Raw genomic sequence first — 25,135 nt, forward strand, 5'->3', positions numbered from 1 at the left:
GACAAGGCTGGCCAGTCCATGCGCCGCCGCCGCCGCCGCCTAAGCGGTGACGGCCTGCAAATCAGCACATCTCGGTCCATGGACCGTGTCGCCGGAGTCGCCGCGTCCATGCTTATCCTCGGATCCGAGACTGCGCGGCCCCCGCGCCGTTCTTCCGTGTCCGGCTCCTCCCAGAGGCCCCCGGCGCTCAACGACAGGCCTTTTCTGTCGCGGCAGGCCACCATCGGACGCAACTCGCAGTTCCACAACCTGACGTCGCACGATCTCGAGTTGCTGGGTGGTATTGAGTACCGGAGCCTGAAGCTTCTCCTAAAGATTGTGACTTGTAAGTCGCCTGACACTGGTACTACAGGATGCTAATCGGGCGCAAGCTTATTTCTTCGGCATCCATCTGTTTGGCGCCATCTGCCTGGTGGGCTGGATCCAGACAGCTAATCCCAAGTACACAGAGTATCTGCAGTCGACTGGACAGGATAAGAACTGGTGGTGAGTAGCTTTCCCGACCTTGCCTGGCTGACAGACGCTGACTCTCCCAGGGCCTTTTATTCCGCCCAGACAATGGTGGATAACCTCGGCTTCACCTTGACCCCTGACTCCATGATCTCTTTCCGCGACGCCAAGTTTCCCATGGTGCTCATGAGCTTCCTCGCCTTCGCTGGTAACACCCTCTATCCCGTCTTCCTACGCCTGGCAATATGGACCATGTCCAAGGTCATCCCCAGGGACTCACCGACGCAGGAGCCTCTCTCGTTCCTCCTTGATCACCCGCGCAGGTGCTACACTCTGCTCTTCCCCAGCAGCCCGACTTGGATCCTCTTCGCCATCATCTTTGTCCTCAACTTTGTCGACATCCTGCTCATTATCATCCTCGACCTCCACAACCCGGAGGTTGCCTCCCTGCCCCTCGCCGCGCGCATCCCAGCCGCCATCTTCCAGGCTGCCTCGGCACGTCACACGGGCACCGCCACCTTCAACCTGGCAAACGTCAACCCGGCTGTGCAGCTCAGCCTGCTCATCATGATGTATATTGCCATTTTCCCCATTGCCCTGAGCATCCGGGTCTCCAACACGTACGAAGAGAAGTCGCTCGGAATCTGGGAGGAGGACGGCCCCCTGAATGAAGGGAATAGCAAGTCGTATCTGATGACGCACATGAAGAACCAGCTTGGGTTTGATCTCTGGTACATTTTCCTGGGAACCTTTTGCATCTGCGTCGCCGAATCCAAGAGGATCGCCGATGTTGAGGAGCCGGTAAGGGCGGAATCTGGCCCCCTTGTTGTGATAACTAGCTGATTTTTTAACCAGGCCTTTTCTGTCTTCTCTGTCCTCTTCGAAGTCACCTCGGCGTAGTGAGTCTCCGAAGTCCCTTACAGCACTGCATCAGATGATAATAATTGCGCCTCTTTAGCGGAAACGTCGGCCTCAGTCTTGGCTACCCGACAGTCGCCACCTCTCTTTGTGGCATGTTCGGGACCTTTGGTAAAGTTGTTATTTGCTTGATGATGATACGCGGGCGTCATCGGGGCCTGCCTTATGCCCTGGACCGCGCCATCATGCTGCCGGATGAGAATCTCATAGAAAGGTCCGCCGAAGCCGCTTCATAGTTTGTTCTTCCCTTCCTGCAGCAAACAGTGGCGCCAGAGACTGTAATTTTTGATGACTGTCTTCTCGCGCCAAATTGCAGTAGTTGGAGTCATGGGATTAGGTAGTTAGAGCCCATCTTGCTTCACCTGGTGCAATGGGAAATTCCTCGTGCCGAGGGCCTTAAATTGAGCCTTTCGTGGTCGGAAGGGTTTAATGCTTGCATGCGATGTTTCTATGACGTTAGTGTGGTAGGGCAGTCTCCTCGCCAAGTCCAGCCAGTCGAATTCTGGATTGAGATTCGTGAGCGTTTCTGGACCCCGTCTGCCTCTTGACTCACACTCAAACTGGGGAGACAAGCCAAGCCGCTGACGCATTGATGACTCGATGCTGTGCTGGCCTGCTGCTGGTTTGCGAGGGATTGTTCGCCCAAGCCACCCCGTTTCTGGCAGTCACGGCTCAAAGTAAAACGGACACTTGGCATGATTACTAGGTCGACAGCACTGTTAGAGCCGCGGGTGTCTTGGCATCCGGGAGCCTCAATGATATCCGGCTTGCTGAATCATATGATCTGCTGTGGCCAAATTTCCAGGGATGCAAGACACGTCCTCCCTTCTGCCAGGATGCCTCGGAATCGACCAATCCGGGGTTGATTACACGGCTGTTGTTAACAAGTACCCGGTACTTCCCATCTGTCTCATTAGGCATGGCTCCCCGCCAACCAAGGAAATGAGGAAAAAAGCCTCACGGCAAACAGCATCCGAACTTTGCCAGAAGTACCCCGCAAATTTCTATGCCATCTGTTTTAATAAGAGATTTGAGATCCCGCGTCTTTGACACTGATTTTATTTCCTTCCTCCCTTTGCACACGCGCTCCCTCGAACAACAAATCTCTCCCCGGGCATGCTTCTACCTCCAAACTTACTTGCGAGGGCGCGCGCTGAGCAATACCCCGCCAGGAATGACGGGCCGCCCAAGGTCGCCATCATCTTGGCCATCCTGGTGTGCATGCTGATGTTCCTGACCCCCCTGCTCCTCACTAAGACGGGCCTCGGGCGGTTCTTCTCTACTCGGCCGAGGCAGATCTCTCGCGAGAGGACCGATTGTCTCACCGCGGAGGCCCTGGACCTGCTGCCCATCACCAGGTATCGGGCACCGCAGGGGAGCAAAGGCCAGCTGCCGATGGAACGGTCGCAGAGCTGCTCGGTTTGCACAGAGGGCTTCTGGGAGGACGACAGCCTCCGCTCGCTGCCCTGCGGCCATGGATTCCACCCCGGGTGCATCGACCCCTGGTTGCTGGGGCGTTCCGTAACTTGTCCTCTCTGGTATGGAACCCATAGAAAGATATTTTGCAGACGACTGATTACTCGCCATAGCCGTGCCAGTGTTGCCATTGGTCTCCTGTCTGTCCCTTCTGAATTGCTCCCGCGACCTCGCCGGGTGCTGTTCCTGACATCACTCTGGGCGCAGCGCCGCCGCGGACCAAGAGTTAAGTTGGCACTCGTCCCTGCTTCCAACGTACGGCCTAACGCATCGGGAACAGGATACCCAGGAGATGCCTCCGCTCGGGAACATCCCCAGCATCCAGTCGCTGGGGCCAGGGACGGCGATCTCGCCGCGGCCCTTTCGCCATTACCCGCCGACAGCACTGCCGTCGATTCCGGAGGTCGGGAACCAAGAGGGTGCCGTGGGAAGATAGGAGCTGATACCGGAGGGGGGATATATCCAAAAGAATGGCGGGAGGGGGAAAAGGGGTCGGATGGGATGGGTGGTTGAGGTCATCGACATCGATGAGGCTAATGAGATATTGTCAAATTTCAACTTGTCGTTCTCCAGTCGACGCTGCTCCTCATCACGGCGGACCGCAGTCCAGCTGAGCCTTCCAAGCCTGCCTTGTATACGCATGACTTTCATGACTTAATTGATGCTTTCTAGCCTGGAGTGCCAGAAGCTCAACCTACTATCAATCCTAGTGGTCAAGGATGTCAAGAAAAAGAACCAGCACAATATGGACGAGATGGAGGATTGTGGAAGGGCAAGGATATAGTACCCTCAGGTCTGGGAGACGATCGCGACGCTAAGGAGTCCCGGCTCGGATTCCTCAAACACAATATCAAGGATATCTCAGCGGACCGCAGTTGGTGAAATTAGAAAAGAGTGGGACTGCATATATCATGTGACGGTGGAGCAAAGATTTCACATTCGGCACCAAGGCTATATCGGAGGGCTATGGGGCTGCCAACCCGCTATAGTAAAGCGGACTATGACTGGTGCCTTGACTATAAGCAAATGGGGAGACATTGCAAGGCAGGAAGAAGCATTAGAGAGTGGACCAAGGAGGAGATGATGAGTTATCTTGATTGGGATAAGGCTGAGAATGAGCGTGTTGAACAGAACGTAGGGATAGAGATGGCAGAGCAGCCTTTCTCGGGGCGGCGAGGTATGCAGGAAATATGGGATGCTGCCGAGAGAGATCTTGAAGTACAGGAGGGATGGTACGGAAATGGGAACCCCCCCAATTAATATTTGTAGTAATAGTACGGTATGCAATTAATATATATCATTATAAAGACAAAGAAAATGCCAATCTCCGAGTATAATTATGGTGACCCAATTGCTTAATTGAATAGAGCTATGGCCGAGTTCATATGTAGTGCAGAGTGGGCTTGGTAATCGCTCATAGGTATGATAAGTCGCGATATAGCAACAACACGATAATATTACCTATTGAACTATTTACTGTGTGCCCTGCCAAATCCACGTAACATACCCATTCGGATCAACGTTCCAGATATAAATCCCTGACCTCTCTGTTGCCCGGATCAGCGCTCGCAATAGTCCAGACCATTTGGACTATTAGTCCGGACTGCAATCCAAGATCAATAATCAATCCACGACGGGCGTTCGTGGATTGACGACTAGGATGATGCGTCCCTTGAAACAAGCCTTGTTGATCCGGATCGCACCAGTAAATTGATCAGAAATATCCAAAACAAAATGGTTGGCGCAGCAACAATCATGGGTACCCTGGTTTTGTAACACCATGCCAACAACCTAGCGTACTTAGCATCCACACCGGGCGTCCGTATTCCCTGCCCTGATCTGCAGTCTGGACTAATAGTCCAAATGGTCTGGACTATTGCGAGCGCTGCCCAGCGCCTTGGGCTTCGCCGCCTCTATGAGCGGATTGGGCATTCGCAGGGAGGACATTCTGGTAGTGTACGATACAAGCGAACTAGGTATCTTCTCGGCACCAAGGGTAGGGTGGATGTTGAAGGTTTTTGGCCACCCGAAGGTGCACATCCTCAATAATTTCCGGCTGTGGGTGGAACAAGGCCTTCCGACAGAACAAGGGGAGTTACCTAGCCTCAACAGTCGCATGCTTTGTATCTACCCGGTTCCTCAGATAGATGGGGGGAAAATTGCTAGTTATGAGGAAGTACGCGAAGCAGTCATGGACCATAACAAGGAGGGTAGAGAGGGCATACAGGTTCTGGACTCGCGATCCAGCGACGACTTCAGCGGAAAGTATCCGGGACCACGACCAGACTCACCGTCAGGACACATGCCCGGCTCGATAAATATTCCATACGACTTAGTGCTGGATCCGAAAACGAAAGCATTCTTGCCATCTGATCAACTTGTGAAACTATTCAAAACGAAAGGTGTGGATCCCCACAAGCCGATTATCTCGAGCGGAACAAGCATCACAGCGTATGTGATTGAAACAGCGCTGAATGAAGCACAATTCGGCTCTTCCGACTCACGCAAGGTTTACGATGGAAGTTGGAGGTCAGTTTCTAACCTCTACTGCCCGCGCCTTCTACTATGTTTTCCTTGGTGACTGTTAAGACGTGACTGACTATCTCATAGTGAATGGACGCGAAGAGTACGGGCATCGGATTATTTGGTTCGGAAGACAAATCCTTGATGGAAAGGATGGAGAGATCGTTTGTTTTATCGACTGGAGACATGGGCTCGAGGACTTGGTCGAAAGTATGGCAAGAGCTTCGTTCCTGGTGGGAAGGAGATGGGAGGTGGTGGGAACCACGGATTTGTTCAATTTGGAAGGCACAACCCTTCTGAATTGTCGAGGGCAAGGATCACAACCATCGTGAATAGCTTCACAGTCAGCGTGAACGCTACACCACAACTATATCCCCAATGAGAAACTTTATCCTCTCACCGAGCGACGGGTTCAGTCTTAGTCTCTACCTTTGTCGCTGCAAAACCTTTTCCAGGGTTGCCAAGTCCCTCGCTAGCTGGTCACGCCCTATAGTCAAGATCTCGTTCTCCTTCTGCAGCCCCATTATAGTCTCCCTCGCCGCGTCCAGGACCTGCGCCCTGCTGAAGCACTGGCCCGGGCTCACCGCGGCGATCTGGTCGGCGTGGCCGAGCGGCTGCGCTACCGGCAGCACAGCCAGTAGAGCCTCGAAGTGTGCTTTCAGGCGGCTGCGGTACTGCTTCTCGACGAGGTTATGGCACTCGCGGGAGTTGGCCTCTTCCGGTGACGCGGCTGGTCTACGGCGGGTAGACCGCTTAGGCTTCGTGGACGCGGACCGGAGCGTGGTATCGGCGCGACCAGGGCGACCCTTTCCCTTGAATACTGGGGAGTCTGGTATAGAGATATCCGGCGGAGGCGGCTTGCTTCTTAAAGGCGGCTGGTCACGGCTGACACTGTAGCTGTCAATGCTGCTGGGGTTCCCTTCGCCGGCTAGTAGGACCTCAGAAATTCCGTAAGCCAAGGCAGCATCTTGGGCAAAGTACTCAGGACTAGATGATCTGTCCGTGTCCCAAATCGCTGCCGATAGAGTAGCTGCGTGAAGATCTAGTAAGTGCCTGCTCGACTGGTTATCTCAAAGATGGGGGTTACCTTGGTCCCAATGCCATGGTGACTCTAGTGACATCTGGTGGTTGGTATTAGTTAACGGTCAGGTATCTCTCATCCCAGCAGGCCAAGACGTAGCTCACCTGGAATTGGTTTTGTTGCAGATAGAACATATCAAGGTCGTTATGGTCGTTGATGGGGATCATCTCGGAATCAAACGGGGGTGGCGTGCGTGGCGAGCTCATGGTGAAGGTTGAAATAAGGAATTGACTCGTTGCACGCTCGGATATACTAAGGAGATGGTGAGATGGGACCGGGATAATTATATCTGCTGCTCATCCCCGAAAGGCTTGGCACTGCGGGTGCACGATCGAGATCGTGCACCTGCTGTTACCTTGTCGATTAGCAGTTGGGCCTCGTTCCGTCGACAAGGGTGTCTGAACAAGCGGACGCAGGACAACCTTACCAAGCCCGATTAATCATCCCACATGCCCATGGGGGGTGGCCTCATCCCTAGCGGCTTGAAGAGAATCGAAGACCAGTCGGACATGGCCGGGTTCCATTCTGGCCGTACGAAGTACGACTGCGAGAGGAGATGAGGGTGCGCCATCGCCGCCATTGCCTGATCCTAGCAGACCTCCATATCTCCTCGGCGGTCTTAAGCCTCCAAGACGTACTTTGCCCCACTGTTTTTTTCCTCTAACAGTTAGCCCCTGCTATAGGGGGCCTCGGAAAGTGTGATTGATAGGGCCTTATTATGAGGCTACTTTCGTCTCACGCAAAAGAGAGTAGAGAATAGGGTATCGGCACTAACGTGTGCTCTGATTCGTCTGAGCCCCCGCCGTGACCTGCTTGGAGGCATAAGACCGCCGAGGAGATAAAGGAATTAACCCTGACCGTTATATGCCCTAGCCGTGCTCGCCATTGGCACAGACCAGGCTTCGAAATCGATCGCATAGATCGATTCCGAGCCCTGATCGATCGATTTATATCGATCGTCACCCTCAATCGATCGATTTCGAAGCTCACAGACTGATCTCGACCACATCCGTTCCCGCTAGCCAGTAAGAGCTGAAACAAGCACTCTAGCCAGCAACTATCCATGCATCCCCGACCTGTGGCGACCGCCGCTGTCCGTCGGGTGGCCAGCCCGGCACGTGCGCCAGATGGCGTGTGGTGGGTTGCTAGGGCGGATCTTATATCGACACGTTGATTACCGGTGGACATAGTGGCCTGCCTCTTTATTGTGGTGGTAGCTAACTAACCATCGCAAACCCGTATTGGGCAATCTCCCTGGATATCCAGGTGTCGTGTTAGGAGAAATGCAAAACGCCAATAAAGACTCGAGAGAAAATGACGGCTCATGCAGACGAGCACAGATATCTTCCTCTTTCACAATAGTTTGAGATTTGAAAGGCAGGGTCCACACAGTGTCACTATCAAGGTCTGTAACACAGTATACATTTAAGAGCGGCTTCGACGACTTTTAGAATAATACTTTGCCGTAAGCAAGGGGGCACTTCAGCGACTCAAGCAAGGTACTGTGGTTGATGACTCACACAGTCTACGGGCACGAATTTGATAGGACGCTGGCTATACTTACTAGTACCAAAGAGTACCTCTGCCATCCAGCCCGTAATGGACCTCACGCCTGATATTGCTGACGTCAGTCTCTTTTTGTCGCTATGACCGCGTACAAAGTAGATCCCTGTACAGACACTTTTAGTGCAAAGAGGAAGATGCCCGTGCTCTCAACCGTAAGAAAGTCTAATTATGAATTATGAACGATGATGTCATGTGAATTGCGAACGATATCGACATCATCCGCTGCGCTTTCTCACGGAGCGGGATTGCCAAACCGAATATGGCCCTCCAAAGACAAGACGGATCGAGATTTGCAACCCGATAATGCTACTGCCACGTCGCGCACATCCGAACCAAACTTTTGTGGTGTGTGGGTTTTGACTTTTTATTGATGGGATTTATAAATGTAAAAATGAACTCTCCCATCTTCTCCTTATGTTACTCCTCCCCTTTTTTATTTTATGTTTAGAAACGGCTCATCGTTACGTAGCTGTTATCCAAGGTCGGATTCCGAGTGATTGAGCCACATCCGTGGCAAAAACCCATGTTTTAGTGATTGCCGAGCTGTTATAAGATGCCAAGGACGCGATCGGGGAACCCCCCCGCTCGGAAGCGCCTCGGTGAGATGGCTCAAACCAATGAGGCTTGTGTCTCGGGCACCACCTGATCGGCGACAAACCGTAAACCTGGGCTTTCGGAGCGCCTCCGTAATGCCTTATTGGTAACGCAACGGTCGAGACCATTTCATTGGGGGGGGGGGGAGATCAAACTTCGCAGGAGGTCGTGCAGCCAGGGGTTCCTACATGACCACACGATGAGCGATGGATCGTGATGTGTCTAGGGGAAGCTTCCATACTGACGTACCTTACATCTAACTTTTCCGTACATTGGTGTGTGTGTATTATGTGTTGTGTGTTGTCTCATAGACTTACCCATGACGACACGTATGTCCTCCATCCTTTTACCGTATATTCGAACAGATGCGCCAGCTTCCCTCTAGGACCGTTCCGAACGCATGACCAAACGCAGGGCGATACCATCACTGAGACCTCGCGAACACCGCAAATGTGGTTCTGCTCTATGCCCATCGTCCTCATCAATGATGAGGACCTGACACACCACGGGAAGACATTGAGCGCCAGGTATGAAGAAGGGCGACTTCGAGCAATTCAGGTGATGACGGGCACAGACGAGCACCGGGGCCGGCCAAGGGTAAGGTCCAACTTGATCATGCCAAACTAAAGATAAAGAGGAGATTGCTAACGCTAGTCTTGATAGCTTCCCCAGCGACACCCCTCGCCCGAGAATCCAGACAAGTCATTAAGTCCAAAGGTCAGACAATGACAACGGATAAGCTGTGGGGTGGGGAAATATCTCCATAGTCGCCGTAGAGCTATGAAAGCCTTGCCTCGATATGGTGAGTATGTGCTGAGCTTGTGGATGGATGCGATCCAGCAGATATTAGGGAGAATGAATGAAAGTCATAATCAAGGCATGGAGCCGAGAGTGTTCGAATCATACGTGAGAGAGGTCGGGGTTGATATGATGTCAGTCTTGGGCTATTCTCAGATCGTACAGATGAGTGGGTCGAAGGCGGGCATTTAGGGAACAGCGGATAGGTTTGGGAAGGTCACCGCGTTTGTTAAAGTTGGCTTCAGTCTGTTGGCTATTCACCAAGCGCTTGCTTTTTTTCTCGTTTCCTTCAATAGCTTCAACGCTCCGCTGCCATGCGTCAGACCTGCGTATATCGATATCCACCGAAATTCTGGCCATTATATCGATATCCAGATAAGTGGGAGAAATTATCTGGATATCGATATATCCAGGTAGATATCCATACAGCCACATAGCCACTTTAGCAAGGTTGATATCCAGATAAACCACATATAATTCTTGTAGGCTAGAAGAAAGAACAAGAAAGTACCCTAATCTAGAAAGTCCTCTGCCTCTGTTTCAACGCTAAATTCAACAGCAACGCTGGAAATAACGCCCCTGCCACCGTGAGACTTGGGCACAATGATACCCTCACGCATCCAGTTGCCCACACACTCAACCTTCGCCAGGTTCTCGCAGGTCATGCTCTCTCTATCCCATGATAGCGTACGCCGCGCCGATGAGAAGTGAGACTCAACATCAGATGATTCAGGAGGGATTGAGAGGATATCAATTGCCATGCGGGATAACCGCGGATATGCTTTCCTTTGATCTCGATGTAGCCACCACTGGAGAGGAGAGCCAGTTATCCGGGTCGGTGGTGCATCAATAAAGGTTTCGAAGTCATCGGCGTCGTCTAAGATAGGGCCAGTAACAGCAATATCGCTCAACAACTCATCCAGCTCGTTGCGCTGCCTCCCAGATGAAGAGGACACATCTAGAGGCACCCGCAAGGATTCTTGCCAATTCCGCTCAATGTATTTTCTTCGTTTCGAGGGATCGAGAAGGAGTGCGGCGGCATACACAGGTGTCTGGTCTGATAAGGTGTAGTACTTATTAAGTACAAACCAGCCCATATCGATGCAGTGTACCATGTGGGGATCATGGTTTTCCTTTGAACTATAAAGCTCCTAAATAAGACAATTAGTTAGCCGATCAATTAGATAAAAGAAAAAACATCGCCACCGACCTTATACTTCTCGTACTGTCGCAATAAAACATCCATTATCGAGAGTGATTGGGAGAGTATAGATCGCGCCCCTTCGGCCAACAACGTAGCTGAGGCAAACGGCTGTAGGAAACGATGCGTCCGTTCAATAAACTCCCACTCTGAAGCTAGCAGGATATCGTCTTGAAGCTCTCTATCATGGTCAATTAGGAACTGTTTTACACGGGATTGATACCGCAGAAAATTATCCAACAATCGATACCATGAATTCCAGCGTGTGGCATTATCTATGCCTAGTCGGAGCTTTATTTCATCGTCCCATATAGCCGAATGAAGCGTAGATTTACGTATCCAGACCGCGATGTTGTGTACTTTCCGTAGGGGCGCGATATGCTGCCATCCAGTGAAGTTCTCAAGTATACGATTGCCTCTTCGCGAAGCTCTTCTTCTCTGATGGGCCTCATCTGTTCCTGTTGTCTGTCCGGCGTCGTGCAAGGTGTCGTAGAACTGTGCAAACAACTGATCGTTTGAGGTATCATCGGTGGCATCAAGAGCGGCGATTAGTGCCTCTTTTGAAGACGCGAGAAGAAATGCTTGAAGGGATAGGTTAATAATGTGGGCGACGCAGCGGATACGGCGCTTAGAGGGATCAAACGTCAACTAGCAACCAATTAATCCTAATCCAGAGATAAGGGAAGGGCTATCGTACCCCATAGTCTTCTCGTAACCGCCGTGAGAGATAAGACAAGCAGGTATCATTTGAAGTGGCATTATCCCCTACATGGTAGCCCACTTTAGAAGCAATGCCGTACTTTGCCAGTGTATCGATAATTAGAGATGCCTGGGTTTCACCACTATGGCTATAGCGACATTCTGGCATCGCTAGCAGTGCCCTTCGTGGCTGATAATCCTGATCAACCCATCGCGCAGAGATGGCGAGTATCCCATGGCGATGGGGCGATGTCCAGAGATCAGAGAGGATATGGATCTTTGAGATGGAAGCTTCAAGAGTTGCCATGAGCTGAGAAGTGAGAAGAATATAACTCATATGTGGCATCAATTAGTCGCATTAGAGCACTTCGGTTGGTCACTAAAAGGTCCTCTATAGCAGGATTAGCTGCTAGCATAATCTCTTGCATCTCATCCCAGGTAATTGCTGAGAAGGCAAGCCGGCGGCGTGTGATTAGGCTGATTATTGCATCTAAATACCGATCGCGGTCGAACATACGGCGGAGAGAGACATCCGAGTAACGAGAGGGAAAGAAAGCATCAATCCGAGGACGTTTGGCTTCCCTTTCATCATCTAGAACATCAGAACTGCCCCCAATGAGCGTGCGATCGAGGGAAGAGATAATATCGGCATGGCACCGCCGGGCGTGATGCCATGCGTTGTCCCGCTTCCGATTCGCCCAGGGCTTATCGGCAGGGCAATGGAGACATCGATACATCACCATACCCTTAGATTTGCGCTTACGTGACCCGCCGGTGGCGTTCTGGGTGTCCTCATCAGGATACGTTGCTTTGAAGAAGAGGAAAAAGTCCAGAGACGTCCCAGTAATGGGCTGGTCCGAAATCGAGGGCGTAGAGGCGGCGGTGGTCTGAGATGATGCCATGGTCGATAAATCACCTGGATAAGCCAATTGTGCTAGAATACCTAGGGCCGTTTGAACGAGTACTGAGATGGTGGTGCTGATGTTGAAATTGAGAGAAGTTGTCAGACAATTGGCTCCACAGGGATCATTGATGGCACCAGTCAATTGATGAGAGTTATCTAAAGAACAAAAGAAATCGAACAGCCATGTGTTCGGGAACAGCTATTTAAGCTCATGTTAGGATTATGCGACAGGCCAGATGTGAAACCGGATACGCGACCCCAAGGTACGCCCCGTGTTTCATATCCAGTCGCACGAACCTAGTGGTGATATGCGACAGAAGCCTTTTCATCATCTAATCAATTGATAAGATCTTTTCAGCCAATCAGAGAGCGGTATTTAGGTGGATATCAATCTGGATATCCATTTAAGAAGCAGAGAGTTATATCGATATCGATATATATCAATATCGATATATCCAGATAGCACAGTTGATATCGATATATCATATCCAAATACGCAGGTCTGCCATGCGTGCCTTACATACTAGGCACGTGCCATGGCGTCTAAGGAACCACTTACTAATGTAACCCGAGTGGAAGATATGGTCCCAGTGTTAGTGACGGTGAGAGAATTCTAACCACTGCACCATATGCCAAAAGGTAGGGGCCCCATGTCAACTGGTATAGGCTTATACCGTAGAAACTCGAGAAATTGGCCCTCTTGGCAAAGTGGATACAGTTGAAAGCATGATCAGCGAATGGCTGCACTGGAAATACGAAGGGGATAAGGGTACCCTATACTATGTGTGATTGGGTAGATGATGGTAGGCCCTCTCCTCTAACCCATTTTGGGTGCATTAGCGAGCAGAAGCGTGCATAACTCCACTTTGCCAAGAGGGGAAAGAATCGGGACGATGCAATCTGCAGCACAGTCGGCACCGTGCGAGGCCTTCAGTGGCTAGTGGGTTTTTATCAGCCGCCCTAGCGCGACCCAGACCCGCGTCGCCCTCTGTTTTCCTCGCGCCCCATCTCTGTCTGGCATGTTTCCCCACAATGCTCCTCCGCGATCACAACCATCACCACCCCCACCTCAGCAACAGCAACCATCTGTTACCTCTCAACCCCAAGAAATGTCCAACGGTGCGACAACTGCCAAACCCGAGGCGAAGCCAGCATCGGGCCCTATTGACCCTCACGATAACGACGCTGCGAATGGTCTATTCATGTTGGCCCAAAGTAGGAACGGTGCCCAGAGTACGAACCAATTCGCCGTCACTTCAGGCGCCCCCGGCCACGCTCACCCTCCTCTTGTCGCTCCACAGAATATGAACACTTTGCCGCAGGTGTCGAGTGTTAATAGAGGCTCAATCGGCTCTGCTCGCAGCATGAGTAAGGGCAGTATTGCTTCGGATAAGAGCGAACAGGCCAGGCCCAATACGCGAGGCAAGGGCAAGAGAAACCCCTCTCCCACCAACGGTCAACGGAAGGCGGATGAACCCCCAGTCAAGGCTCCCGTTAATAAGAAATCCAAGACCAATGCCGCTGCTATCAATGGTGACATGGATTTCTCTGATGACGAGTCCAAGATGAAACTGGAGGAGGGCGGATCCAAGTTAAAGATGACGGACGAGGAGAAGCGAAAGAACTTCCTCGAACGCAATCGGTATTTTCTTAAACACTTGATTGTTCTGTATTGGGGCATATTTACTGACTCTTTAAACCAGCGTCGCTGCCCTCAAGTGTCGTCAGAGGAAGAAACGATGGCTTACTAACCTGCAGACCAAGGTTGAGATGTTCAATACGGAGAACGATGCTTTGACGGTGCAAGTCACCCAGCTCAGAGAAGAGGCAGTTAACCTAAAGACACTTCTTTTCGCCCACAAGGACTGTCTAGTTACTCAGCAGCAAGGACTCCACGGTACCTTCATGTCGCAGGTCGTCGAGCCCTTCCATCCGCAGACGAACCCCTATGGTATGGCTGCGCCGATGTCAAACCAGGCCATGGCTGGCCAGGGCGTGCAGTGGCGTTTCTCATAGCGCGAGCGCCTCCCCATTCCCATGTACGGTCTAGAAGCTCAACGCGTTCAGTTGAGTGACAGCTCTCTGTGTCACATCGTATGACCAAGGCCGCTCTGACACACGGGCTGTCTGACCAAGAAAGATCAAACCTGGATAAAACAGATCGTGAACACTCCGTCATAGCTGACGAATACGAGGGATCCAAGGAAGGATAAAACAGACCAACTTCAGTCACTCATTCAGTTAGAAATCAAGAGCTTCAACGCACAGTCAAAATCCCTCGTCAAATGTGACACTTTCCAACGGCGCAGGCGTGAGGTTTCCCCATTTGGCCCATCCAGCTGTCAACAACTTCATTTCTCTTGAGCCACGTGACTCAGATCCTGGTGTAAGAGACCCATTTCTCAAGGAAATAGGTAGGAAAAGAGGGAATAGCTGTAGCGGCGTTGGAGGCAGTGTGTTGATGTGAAAATTGCGTGTTTCTATGTGGAAGGGCTCGAAGCTGGTGCCTCGGTCATTTTCAGTCGGAAAAACCGCGACCCGGGTCGGGTCATCCGGCCGTAAGTGTTGGAATAGGGCCAAAAATAGGCAGCGATCACGATCACCGTGAACGACCACAACTAGCATCAGGCAGCAGGCTACTGCCTATGATATTGGAAGACTGAACACAGGTATAAGAAGCCTACCTTCGTCGCTCCCTGAGATAGAAGAAAGTAGCGAAAAATCCAATCTCTTCTGCCCACACCCACTCTCACCGCGTTTGGCAATTACAACTCCAGACTACACTTCCCCTCGGCAGCCCCACGTCCCGGCAAATCGCATCGCATTGAAGCCGCAGGGTTCGTGAAATTCTGTCCTTGTATCTTTGCGTGCTCGCCGAACTCTCCATCATCTCATTCTCATATACTTATCCGAGACATCGACCACTGTTAGATTGGCGCCTGTGTGCGGATAGAAGGGAGTTGTTGGATACGCGATGGGGTAGGGGTGAATTCAATAGATTGTGGGCCACAAATTGATGATCTTATTGATTGAAGTCTTGATGATCTTGTTCTTGCTCGCTTCGTCATCGTGCGGGGGCGTTGGTCCATTCTTGATGTTTTCACCGCCACAAGCCACACATTGTTATAACGAGGAGCAAAACTCCCTTCTATCCGCACACAGGCGCCAATCTAACAGGAGTTTGCTCTTCGTTATAACAATGTGTGGCTTGTGGCGGTGAAAGCTTCAAGAATGGACCAACGCCCCCGCACGATGACGAAGGAAGGAAGAAGAAGATGAAGGTCATCGACTTCAATCAATAAAATCATCAATTTCTGGCCCACAGTCTACTGAATTCACCCCTACCCCATCGCGTATCCAACAACCACCCACAAATATCCTCCGACCAACCAAAACCTCTTGAAGCCCTGGAGTGAGCTGATCGCGGCCCCAGCAACGCAAAAAGAGTGTCAGGTGCCGCAGCCTCTGCGAGTTAGGGTGGACTGCTAGAAAGCTTAAGGGTTGCGCTCTCGTCTATTCGTCGCAGTGGTAGACAGGCCTACAGTCTGCCTTCGACTAACAATACATAAACTGATTTAGTAACGATCAGAGTTGCTGTGGAATTTTAGCCAGATGGTCTCGAACGGTAATAAACTCGAAAGGGGAACAATGGCCCAATCTAAAACGGTCAGTGACAAGGTGCTAGAGTTAGTGAAAGTAGCAGCCTACCCCGGCCCGCGGGGGACAGAAAACACGAGACTCGCTGAAGCGACAGTCCAGCCAAATGAGTCTCATGTATTATATCCCACACCAAGTCCGGCTATCAAGCGCCGAGCTTAGCGGATAGTGTTGGCTAGAACCCCCTAAAGCTTAAAGGGACTAAGTTCGTTAGCGTCTATCACCCGCTGAAGTCAACATGTAACATTATGTTCTGCACGTATCCGGCGCCATGAAGGCGACTCTTTGATAAGAGAGGAGAGGGCTTTTATCCTTAAACTTTGAATGATCCCTTCTATTCCTCTTATCTCGCCTCCTATTCAATTTTCGGATCGAGAAACTTGATATTTACCTCCTTGAGCTTCGGCGACGTCGCCAATTGGGACGAGACAAGATGTCTATTATGGACGACACAGATTTGGGCAAAAACATCGACCGGGAAGCCCAGGCCGCCGAGAGCTGTGTCTCTCGTGAGAAAAGATTTCAAAGTGACGGTGTGCATCTAGAACCTAGGTGAGCCACAAGGAACATAAATACACATCCCAAGGAGCATGCCTCAGCCGTTCTCAGCCGTTACTAACACGATGCCCTTTCTTCGTGTCGCAGCCGTTGGTGGTTCCTCTCATCGGCGTTCCCCATGATCGCAGGGACTCTCGGTCCTGTGGCTTCAGCGTTTAGTATATGTGCATTAGTTCAGCCATGGCGACAGCATCTCGTTCCCGGGGGGGATGTCCAGGAAGCCCGTTTCGTCGCCAACCCGTCCTGGTTTGCAACCCTAGGGTTATTCTGATGAATGCCTAGAGAGTCTTTTCTCTGATATATGCTACTATAGGTTGACGATTGCCAATGTCATCCAGCTTGCTATCGCCGTCACCTCCAACATATTTCTACTCCTCAACATGGCAAGAAGAGTCCGCTTTAGTCTGGCACAACCCATCACAATAGTCGGATGGTGATACACAAAAAACTCCATGCAATAGGGGTATACTCCTAACGTAAGATTAACAGGTACATCTCAGCTATATGCCGCATCTCTCTAGGCGCTACTGCTGCTGGGCCGCTCCTCGAAGACATCAAGTTTCCCGAAAACGAGTTCATCTGGTCCCAAGCATTTTACTATGGCATATGGGCGGCCATCCTGTACTTCGTCGATGCTTCTCTGATGGCCATGACCTTCTGGGGTGCTTCATCTGGTCACTACGCGAAGGACTTCATGCTAACCTTTAGTCAACGCACTCTGATGTTGCAGACCATTATGTTCCTTTTGTACCTCCTCCTTGGCGCCCGTGTTTTCTCTGCAGTCGAAGGCTGGAACTACCTCGATGCCGTATACTGGGCAGATGTTACTCTCTTCACAGTCGGCTTCGGTGACTACGCCCCTACAACTACCCTTGGACAAGCTCTCTTGATCCCATACGCCCTCTTTGGTATTATCAGTCTTGGTTTGGTCATCAACTCAGTCAGGAACCTAATCCTCGAGCGTGAAAGACCCCGCTTCGCAGCCCGGATGGAAGAGAAGTCGCGACGCAGGATGGTCCGGACCATAACACGCAGGGGTGACGATGATATCCTTACGCCCATCCGCGAAGAGTCTGAAATCTCTCACACACAATCAGTCAAAATTCCGGCAACCGAGTTTGAACGCCGCAGGGCCGAATTTGCTCTAATGCGCAAGATACAAGACCAATCTTCATCTCGCAGAAGATGGATGGCCATGGCCATCGCTACTAGCTCTTGGCTCGTTCTATGGCTAGTAGGTGCGGTTATCTTTGAGGCGTCTGAGAAGCCCTATCAAGACTGGTCATACTTCGACTCTTTCTATTTCTGCTTCGAGGCCTGGACTACTATAGGATACGGTGATCTCTCCCCTATATCTAATGCAGGCAAATCCTTCTTTGTCTTTTGGTCTCTCTTAGCCCTGCCTACTATGACGGTGCTTATCTCACACGCTAGTGAGACTGTGGTCAAGTTGATCCGAAATGGTACTCTTCGACTGGGTAATGTCACGATCCTGCCAGGCGACGAAGGTTTTCTCGGTAATATGAAGCACATCATCAGCAAGATTACATTCGGCAAAGCCTACCCACACTATCTAGACTCTGCATCTCCGGAGCTAGGGGAGTCCTCGAAGAGCATCAATCAACGATTAGAGGGGAGAATGGCCCAGGCCTACGAACAAACTCTCCAGGACAATGGCAGAGGGTGCCCCAGTGCCTCCGCTGTCGATCAAAGGGTTTCACAGAACCGTCGCCCACAATGCACTCGCGCTTCATCCCGACGATCGCTCTCCTACCTCCGTAATCCCCACGATGAGCTTCCTACGGGCACCGATTTCCACTTCCTCCTTATCTCCGAGATCCAGATCATTGTTACCCACTTCAAAGAATCCAAGCCGCATCGCTACACTTTCGACCAATGGTCCTGGTACCTCAAGCTCATCGGTGAAGACGAACACAACGCACAGACACATCGCAAGGTCAAGCCAAAGGGAAAGCGCCGGGATCCTAACGATGAGGACTCAGATAAGGAGCTGACGTGGTCGTGGGTCGGGGATCGCAGTCCTCTGATGGGTAGCCAGGAGGAGAGCGAGTGGATTCTGGATAGGCTGATAGATAGGCTCCGGGAGTCGTTATCGGCAGAAGCGGCGGCGGCAGCCGAGGAGCGGTGCCAGGGTGGTGCCTAGGGAGGTGTATGATTTGGATGGAGATGGTGGCGTTAAGGAGACGCAAGTACGGTTGGATGGATGGATTTTATTTCGCCCGGAGGGAAGCCCCTGTAGGGCCTTGGCACAATCTAGTTCACATTTCAGTAAATTTGGTACCTGACACCCCAAGCCCCACGGATCGTCGTCTCATCGCTTGCTGCTCAACCTCGTCGCTGCTTGTTCCATGACAGGCCTGCTTGAAGGCCAAATTCTGCAAGTGTTCAGCATCCTATCCTCGGCAGCTGAAGCACGGTCTGCCAAAATCGAGGCTGCTTTTTGTTAGTATAGTCGCACGCTAGAGGTTAGTTTGCCGAAGGCCGCTGGTCCACATCGAGCCTGTTTGTCGCGGTAGCAAATTTGATTGCCGCACGCACGGCCTGCATGTTTGGCTTCCACTTTTCGTTATCCGACGCAGCTTTTCCTCCCAAGAAGAACGATAAATTCCTAATCTTTGTTCGTGAGCATTTAAACATGACTTCCCGTTGAATTTCCCACTTTTTGCATCGGAAGAGGAAGTGCTCAATCGTCTCTACTGCTTGTCCACAATCGCATATGTCCGATTCCGCTGCCCCTATCCTGTGAAGATAACTGTTCAGTCGCGCCATCCCGGTCCGAAGCTGGGCTATCACGTCCGATTCTTTTCTTTTTAGCGAGTCGTATAGTGCACCGGGTGTGCTTGCCCGGCAGCGCCTTGTCGATGCGCTTTGAGTACTGTCCAACCCCTTCCGGAAGTCGCCCACACTGCCGTTGTTGGAGGAGCGCCAGTCGACGTGTTGTAGACCTTGCTTGGTACGACGGTCTCTACCAAGCACTCTGCCTTGGTGGCTCTCTGCGCTGCTGCCTTGGCCATTGGTCCTAATGCAAAACCTTCGGCCTTAGCCGGCACCCACATGACTCTAACAGAACAGCCTCTTTTCCGAAGGCACTTGGTGCGGTCGTATATCTGACGGATAGTGCATTCAGTGTGTCCAACAACCAAGTAAAGCAAAAATCGGACCCCTTCCTTGACTTGGTTGACAATACCCCCTTGCTTGACTTGGTTTACTCGACGAGAGTGCCATCCTTTACTTGGTTGGTTGATATTACTCGACTGTATACCATCTATATTCGTTTTCCTCTTTCTGCCCCTAGTGGTAGATCTACGCCAACATGCCACTTCGAAGCAGGTGCTTCTGGCATTCGATCGCTGCTACAGTGTCCGAACTGAGCCGGTTCCGTTCATCCGTGATGACCTTCTTTGTCTGTGAGAAAACACGCTCACACTCAGCGCTCATTGCTGGGCAACTGAACAAGTCAAACGCCATCTTGGACAGAATAGGGTAGTCAGATGCATGGCGAACCCACCACTTCAAGAATCACCCCACTTAAAGCATAGCATAAAAAATCGCTGCCCCATACAAAATCTAATATTTGATGTATATAAAAACTAACTACTTTTGTCCGTGAGAAATGAAATCACGCCGGGGTTCTATATAGAATTACTTGAAGTTTACTCTCTGCGTGGTTTTTTGACCTCCTAGCCGCTTTGTGTCCGCTGGCAGTGCTTTGTTGTGACCGTAACGTCCTCACTTTCGTCCTCTAATCCGACACCCACCTCAATCACCGACTCGACCTCTTCGTCCACATCCACCTCTATTTCTGCCTCCTTTGGCTCACCAAGAGTTTCTCCAGACGCTAGAGCCTCTGAAAGAACCATGAACCGTCTGTTCGGGTTCGCTACCGCCTTCCTTTTCTTCCCTCGCCGCAACTGGGCCATCTGCTCTTCAAGGCTAGCGATCCGCCTATTCTGAACAGCCACCTTCATTTCTAAAGCTTCCACCCCCTTGGCGATCTTTCTATACTTCCTCCTCGTCGGACGACTTCGGTGTTTGGCCAAATCTCTCACCTGCCGGCTCGTCGTCGGCGTGTCATCTGAGTACAGCTGAGGAGGGCTCGGCGTCTTGAGTTGCTCCAGCAATTTTTCTCTGTCCGGTTGAATTTCCGGATGCGATAGAGCTTTATGACGATTTATTGGCCAATTTCCAGTAAACCTCCAGCCGGACAAGATAATCTCTTTCTTCATGCCCGCCTCCCTGGCTTTGGCGTAGGCCCGGATAAAATTCACCTTATCAACCGGCGCAGAATCGGTCAAACTAGCCAGCATTTGCAGTTCTTTCTGATACGCACCTTTGACGACGTTAAAAACTCCATTATCCAGCGGTTGCAAACCATGGGAGCAGTGTGCTGGGAGGTAACAGCAGTAGACATTGTTCAGAAAGCATGTCGCCATCCACTCGTCCTGGCTGCTCGTCAACGACCCTATAGCCGATAATTGTGCGGCGAAAACACCCAAAGGCTCACCTGTGCATGGCTCCCATGACCGTCAAGGATGATTAGTCTCGCATCCGATGCATCACGAGGCTCCGTTTGAGGTAGATAGACGTCTTTTAGCCACTCGAGAGCTATGTGGTTGTCGGTCCAGCCGTTGGGCGATGTGATATAGTACCAGTCGGCCATCAATTTGAACTCGTCCAGAAACCACTATTTCTATAGCTCCTTTCCTTTAAAGATAATCCCCGGTTTTAAAGCGCGGCCAGTTGCGGTGACGGCCTCGATAAATGAGGTCCAAGTGCGCGACTGGGAGCCCTTCAACATCGCCTTCTTCTTCGGGTCAGAGCTCCCGATTACGAGGCTATCCAAGCCTTGTGGACAACCAATCGGTTATAACCTATAAAAACACGTAGAGGAGTTACAAATGACTTACCGAAACCGGCTATTATGCCGCCCTCGTCCACATTAACCGTATTCTCGGGTTTGATCCAGCCGTACTCGTCCTCCCGGATATCAAAGTACCAATTGACCGACCTTGGTGTGAAGCCGTCAAATCTGGCAGATTCCTGGCGTTTCCCAAGCTTTGTAGACAGTTTCGAATGACGCTTGATGAACCTGGATGTCCAGTTTTGGCCCAATGGCTTGTTATCCCCCTGTTGACGGAGGAGGGCTTCGACGCAACTTCGAAGTTGGCTATGCGAGAGAGCGTAGCCGAGGGACTCCTGCCGCAGAAGCCAACGAACAAGGCGATCCTCTTGACTGGGGGAAAGACGTTGATGAGGGTGTGTAGACTCTTTCCTGCTCTTCTGGCCCGAAAGTCTCTTCGAGAGGACCGGCTGAGGCACTCCATGCTTCTCGGAGGCCTGGTACTGTGATAGAGAACCGTCAGTAATATCGAATATGGCATCAATAACGTCTTTTTCGGTGTAAATATAGCGACCCATTTTGGAGATATTTTACAGTTATAAGCTGCGTAGAGAGCCTTGCTAACTTTATGGGAGTAGAAAGATAAGGGAGAGAAAAATGCAAAATTTTCAAAGTACTGAAACTCCCATTATAGGTAGCAAAGTCAGATAAAAAAAGGCCCGGGGTAAGACAGCATATAAAAAATAATGCACTGCAATTTTTTGTTTTTCTAAATGATTTTATTATAATAAAATATGATGCAAATAATATCGTAGAATTTATATGGGGAGACGAATTTTTGTGCTATGCTTTAAGTGGGGTGATTCTTGAAGTGGTGGCGGATGGTATTGTGACTCTATTTAAGCTCGAAATAGGTACTTATTGGCCGGATGCAGGGCAACTACACACCGGTATGCAGGACTAGCATCTATGAGGCCAAAATATTCCTCAAGCTTAATACAAGCAGCATCAATAGCATGGGAATAGTATATTGACACCACGTCAGGGTGATCATCTGCGAACTTCCCAGCCTCCTGGAGCTTCTTGAAGAGCACATCCAGCGACTCGAGAGTCTCGTGAAGTGAGCCATGTGATCCTTCCGAGCCAGCTTTGTTAGCTCGGCCCTCCATGCGTTTTGTTAGATCCTTGGAAGGTTTGAGGATATTGAGGAAGTGGTCGAGATCGGCCCAATCCTGCGGAGTCAGGATATCTTGTGAGATATCGTATCCTTCGGCGACGATGCGGCGATAGTTGAGAAAGAATAGATCAATGGCGTGGCGGAGTTTCAGAGCTCTCTCAATCATGGAATATACAGAGTTCCAGCGGATACCACCATCGACCAGGACCCTGGTGTAGAGGTGTTCGATACTGCCTTCGTCATAAGCCCGCAGGATGTACTGTTTCAGCCGCTCCCGTCTCTGGTCGCTTCTGTTGATCCACACGCAGAAGTTATGGAGCTTGCCAATACAGCTTTGCTTCCTCCATATCTCAAACCGCTCGTCATCAGATGCAGCGCGGAGCTGTTTCTCTAGCTTGCTAACGCCCTTGCCAAAGAGAAGAGCTTTGACGATAAGGTTCAGCATATAACCGACGCACCGAAGGCGATTTTCGCGTCGGATTATAGGGTACTATTCTGCTAGCTCCTGAATACATACGTCGTTGCTTATAGCGTTATCCATCATGAAGAAGCCAACGATTAGCGAGACATCATAAAAGTCGATGACGGTCGACAACACTTTAGCAATATTCTCACCGGAATAAGGACCCTTTAGAGGTAGAAGGTCTAGAAGAGCTGTTTGTAACTTATGGCGCTCATCCAGGAAGTAAGCGACAACGGCAAGATAGTTTGTCCCTTCTTCAGATATCCATACATCCATCGAGATATGGATCTTGCTTTTGGCGGAATGGAGCTTTGCCCTTAGCCAAACGCGTCTCCCACCATCGCCAACCCACTTCTCTTTGACCCAACTGCTAGGAGTAAACGGGCTTCTAGGAAGGATCTTATCAATATCCTCCAGATAATTGATAAAAATCTCATTCGTGCGCTGATTAGTCGCCTGACGAAATGTGAGGTTAAGGTCAATCACCCAGTCCGTAAAATCGTCCTTGAATTTCAGGTCGTTGAACACCGCGCGCCGGCTTCCGAGGTATAGCGTGAGACTTGTTGTCCTCTTCGCTATGCTGAAAGGATCAGATCCAGTTGCTTTGTAACCGAATTCTTCCAGTCTATGCTGCTATTTAAGGTGGTAAATAATGCTAGTCGTGCTCTCACTAGCAAACAGCGCAGCATCGTGATGGCCACTAATATAGCAATACTTGCAGAGCCAAAACTTATTATTCCCGTCTATGGTAAGTTATGCGCCGTGCCTATAGATTACTAAAGGCTGGGATTTGGAGTTGATGGCGCGCTTATGGGGCTGGCGGTATCGAATGGATGGTACTAGCTTCTTGTTGTAGCGGATTTTGTCCCAGTCGATAGGGAAAGAGCACTGAGAGGCGTCCGGCATGCCTCTTTCGTCAGAAAGCGTTGAAGGAGAGGGCTTATTATTGGGCACGTGGGTTTGAGTTGAGGTGGAGCTAGGAGTGCTCGACTAGGCGGGACCAAGCGACTCAGAAGGAGTCCTAGGAGGGGTGGTTTTTTCGAGCCTTCTATGAGGCTTAAAGAATGGGCGCGAAGACATATTTGGTTTATTTTTCAAGTTATTGGACCAAATCGGCAGCCTTGGCTCTGTGGAAAGGTTTGAGGAGAAAGAAAAGGAGATCCTTCGGGGTCATAAGCGCACCCATTTCATTTAAAGGCTGGGCCAATCAGGATGCGCTGCCGTCCCAGCCTGCCCTATTAAGGTTAGACTTTCTTGGCCACTTTCCCAATCCAGTAACTTAGTCGAGTAACTTCAGGTTAACTCGAGTAAGCCAAAAAGGCTTGCTTGTGGTTGGTCGGAGGAGGTCTTACTTGTGGTTGGTTGTTACGTAATCAAGCAACCACAACCGGCGCCCGCTACAGATGTTGGAGAAGTGGCTTGCACGATGGTGTTACACAGGCGTGCCACCTCAAGGAAGATGACCTCACGATGATACCAGAATTGTCAGAACAGCAGGTCTAGTATCTTGGCCTGGTCTCTTCAGATAAAAAGACGAAGGAGGACAGAGATCAGGATCATCAATAAATCATCCTTGGGTCTCCATCTTCTGATCACTTACTCCATCATTATACGAGCACGCGTGTCTGACAACAGAGGCGCCCGGGCACGCTTTTAGACTTTTTACATTTTAAATTCTACAAAATTGATAGAATTTAACGTACGTGATAAGCGAGTGGATCAAACAAGTGAGTGGATCACTTTTACCCTATCTCCCCAATGCGTGCGGACCTCCACTGTGGTCACGACGGGGGGTTATGGCCAATTAAAATGCACGAAATAAAGGGTACAGAATTCCTCTGCTAAATTAGGTGGTGATAGAAGTCCCAGCAATATTTGCTTTGACAAATCGCAACATCACAGATACGGCATCCGAAGGTGGTCTGACTACGCACCTTAGGCCGCTTCCTCTTCTTCTCCTCATTGCCGCTGACCTCCGTAAGAGGGCTCCATTCCGGGGCTTTTGTTCTTAGCTGCCCCTGCCGACACCCTTGACAGGCTAGGCAGTCTGATTTGGAAAAACCGTGGCCCGGGTAGAATCATCTGGCCAAATACGGCGGCTGTGCCGTTCATCGAGAAAGCTCTTATCATCATAGGAAGTGATGACCTGTATCTCGTCTAGAACCGGAGGGGAGCTCATTGACGAGATCGAAATGATTTTGATGGTGTT

General features: G+C 50.7%; 8 protein-coding genes across 8 annotated transcripts; 4 read left to right on the forward strand and 4 right to left on the reverse strand.

The window, feature by feature from the left end:
- Window positions 1-18: 18 nt before the first annotated feature.
- MRS44_018101 (uncharacterized protein) lies at window positions 19-1,604 on the forward strand (the record flags this gene model as incomplete). Its single annotated transcript, XM_065616303.1, has 5 exons — window positions 19-325; window positions 372-486; window positions 537-1,251; window positions 1,306-1,349; window positions 1,409-1,604. The coding sequence occupies 5 exons, from the start codon at window positions 19-21 to the stop codon at window positions 1,602-1,604; spliced, it is 1,377 nt and encodes a 458-aa protein (XP_065472375.1).
- An 880-nt stretch (window positions 1,605-2,484) lies between these two features.
- MRS44_018102 (uncharacterized protein) lies at window positions 2,485-3,628 on the forward strand (the record flags this gene model as incomplete). The annotated part of the gene is made up of 3 exons (XM_065616304.1): window positions 2,485-2,906; window positions 2,958-3,268; window positions 3,555-3,628. 3 exons carry the CDS (start codon window positions 2,485-2,487, stop codon window positions 3,626-3,628), a joined length of 807 nt encoding a protein of 268 aa, XP_065472376.1.
- A 2,164-nt stretch (window positions 3,629-5,792) lies between these two features.
- Window positions 5,793-6,654, reverse strand: MRS44_018103 (uncharacterized protein; the record flags this gene model as incomplete). Its single annotated transcript, XM_065616305.1, has 3 exons — window positions 5,793-6,397; window positions 6,455-6,488; window positions 6,553-6,654. The coding sequence occupies 3 exons, from the start codon at window positions 6,652-6,654 to the stop codon at window positions 5,793-5,795; spliced, it is 741 nt and encodes a 246-aa protein (XP_065472377.1).
- A 3,264-nt stretch (window positions 6,655-9,918) lies between these two features.
- MRS44_018104 (uncharacterized protein) lies at window positions 9,919-12,208 on the reverse strand (the record flags this gene model as incomplete). Its single annotated transcript, XM_065616306.1, has 4 exons — window positions 9,919-10,463; window positions 10,943-11,255; window positions 11,305-11,616; window positions 11,687-12,208. The coding sequence occupies 4 exons, from the start codon at window positions 12,206-12,208 to the stop codon at window positions 9,919-9,921; spliced, it is 1,692 nt and encodes a 563-aa protein (XP_065472378.1).
- Window positions 12,209-13,229: 1,021 nt separating this feature from the next.
- Window positions 13,230-14,226, forward strand: MRS44_018105 (uncharacterized protein; the record flags this gene model as incomplete). The annotated part of the gene is made up of 2 exons (XM_065616307.1): window positions 13,230-13,852; window positions 13,914-14,226. The coding sequence occupies 2 exons, from the start codon at window positions 13,230-13,232 to the stop codon at window positions 14,224-14,226; spliced, it is 936 nt and encodes a 311-aa protein (XP_065472379.1).
- A 2,074-nt stretch (window positions 14,227-16,300) lies between these two features.
- MRS44_018106 (uncharacterized protein) lies at window positions 16,301-18,589 on the forward strand (the record flags this gene model as incomplete). The annotated part of the gene is made up of 3 exons (XM_065616308.1): window positions 16,301-16,419; window positions 16,739-16,858; window positions 16,915-18,589. 3 exons carry the CDS (start codon window positions 16,301-16,303, stop codon window positions 18,587-18,589), a joined length of 1,914 nt encoding a protein of 637 aa, XP_065472380.1.
- A 1,537-nt stretch (window positions 18,590-20,126) lies between these two features.
- Window positions 20,127-21,864, reverse strand: MRS44_018107 (uncharacterized protein; the record flags this gene model as incomplete). The annotated part of the gene is made up of 2 exons (XM_065616309.1): window positions 20,127-20,833; window positions 21,354-21,864. 2 exons carry the CDS (start codon window positions 21,862-21,864, stop codon window positions 20,127-20,129), a joined length of 1,218 nt encoding a protein of 405 aa, XP_065472381.1.
- Window positions 21,865-22,185: 321 nt separating this feature from the next.
- Window positions 22,186-23,832, reverse strand: MRS44_018108 (uncharacterized protein; the record flags this gene model as incomplete). The annotated part of the gene is made up of 3 exons (XM_065616310.1): window positions 22,186-22,869; window positions 22,981-23,559; window positions 23,704-23,832. The coding sequence occupies 3 exons, from the start codon at window positions 23,830-23,832 to the stop codon at window positions 22,186-22,188; spliced, it is 1,392 nt and encodes a 463-aa protein (XP_065472382.1).
- Window positions 23,833-25,135: the final 1,303 nt, after the last annotated feature.

The sequence above is a fragment of the Fusarium solani genome (genome assembly GCF_023522795.1).
Source record: "Fusarium solani strain SB1 chromosome Unknown bctg00000015, whole genome shotgun sequence".
NCBI lineage: Eukaryota > Fungi > Ascomycota > Sordariomycetes > Hypocreales > Nectriaceae > Fusarium > Fusarium solani.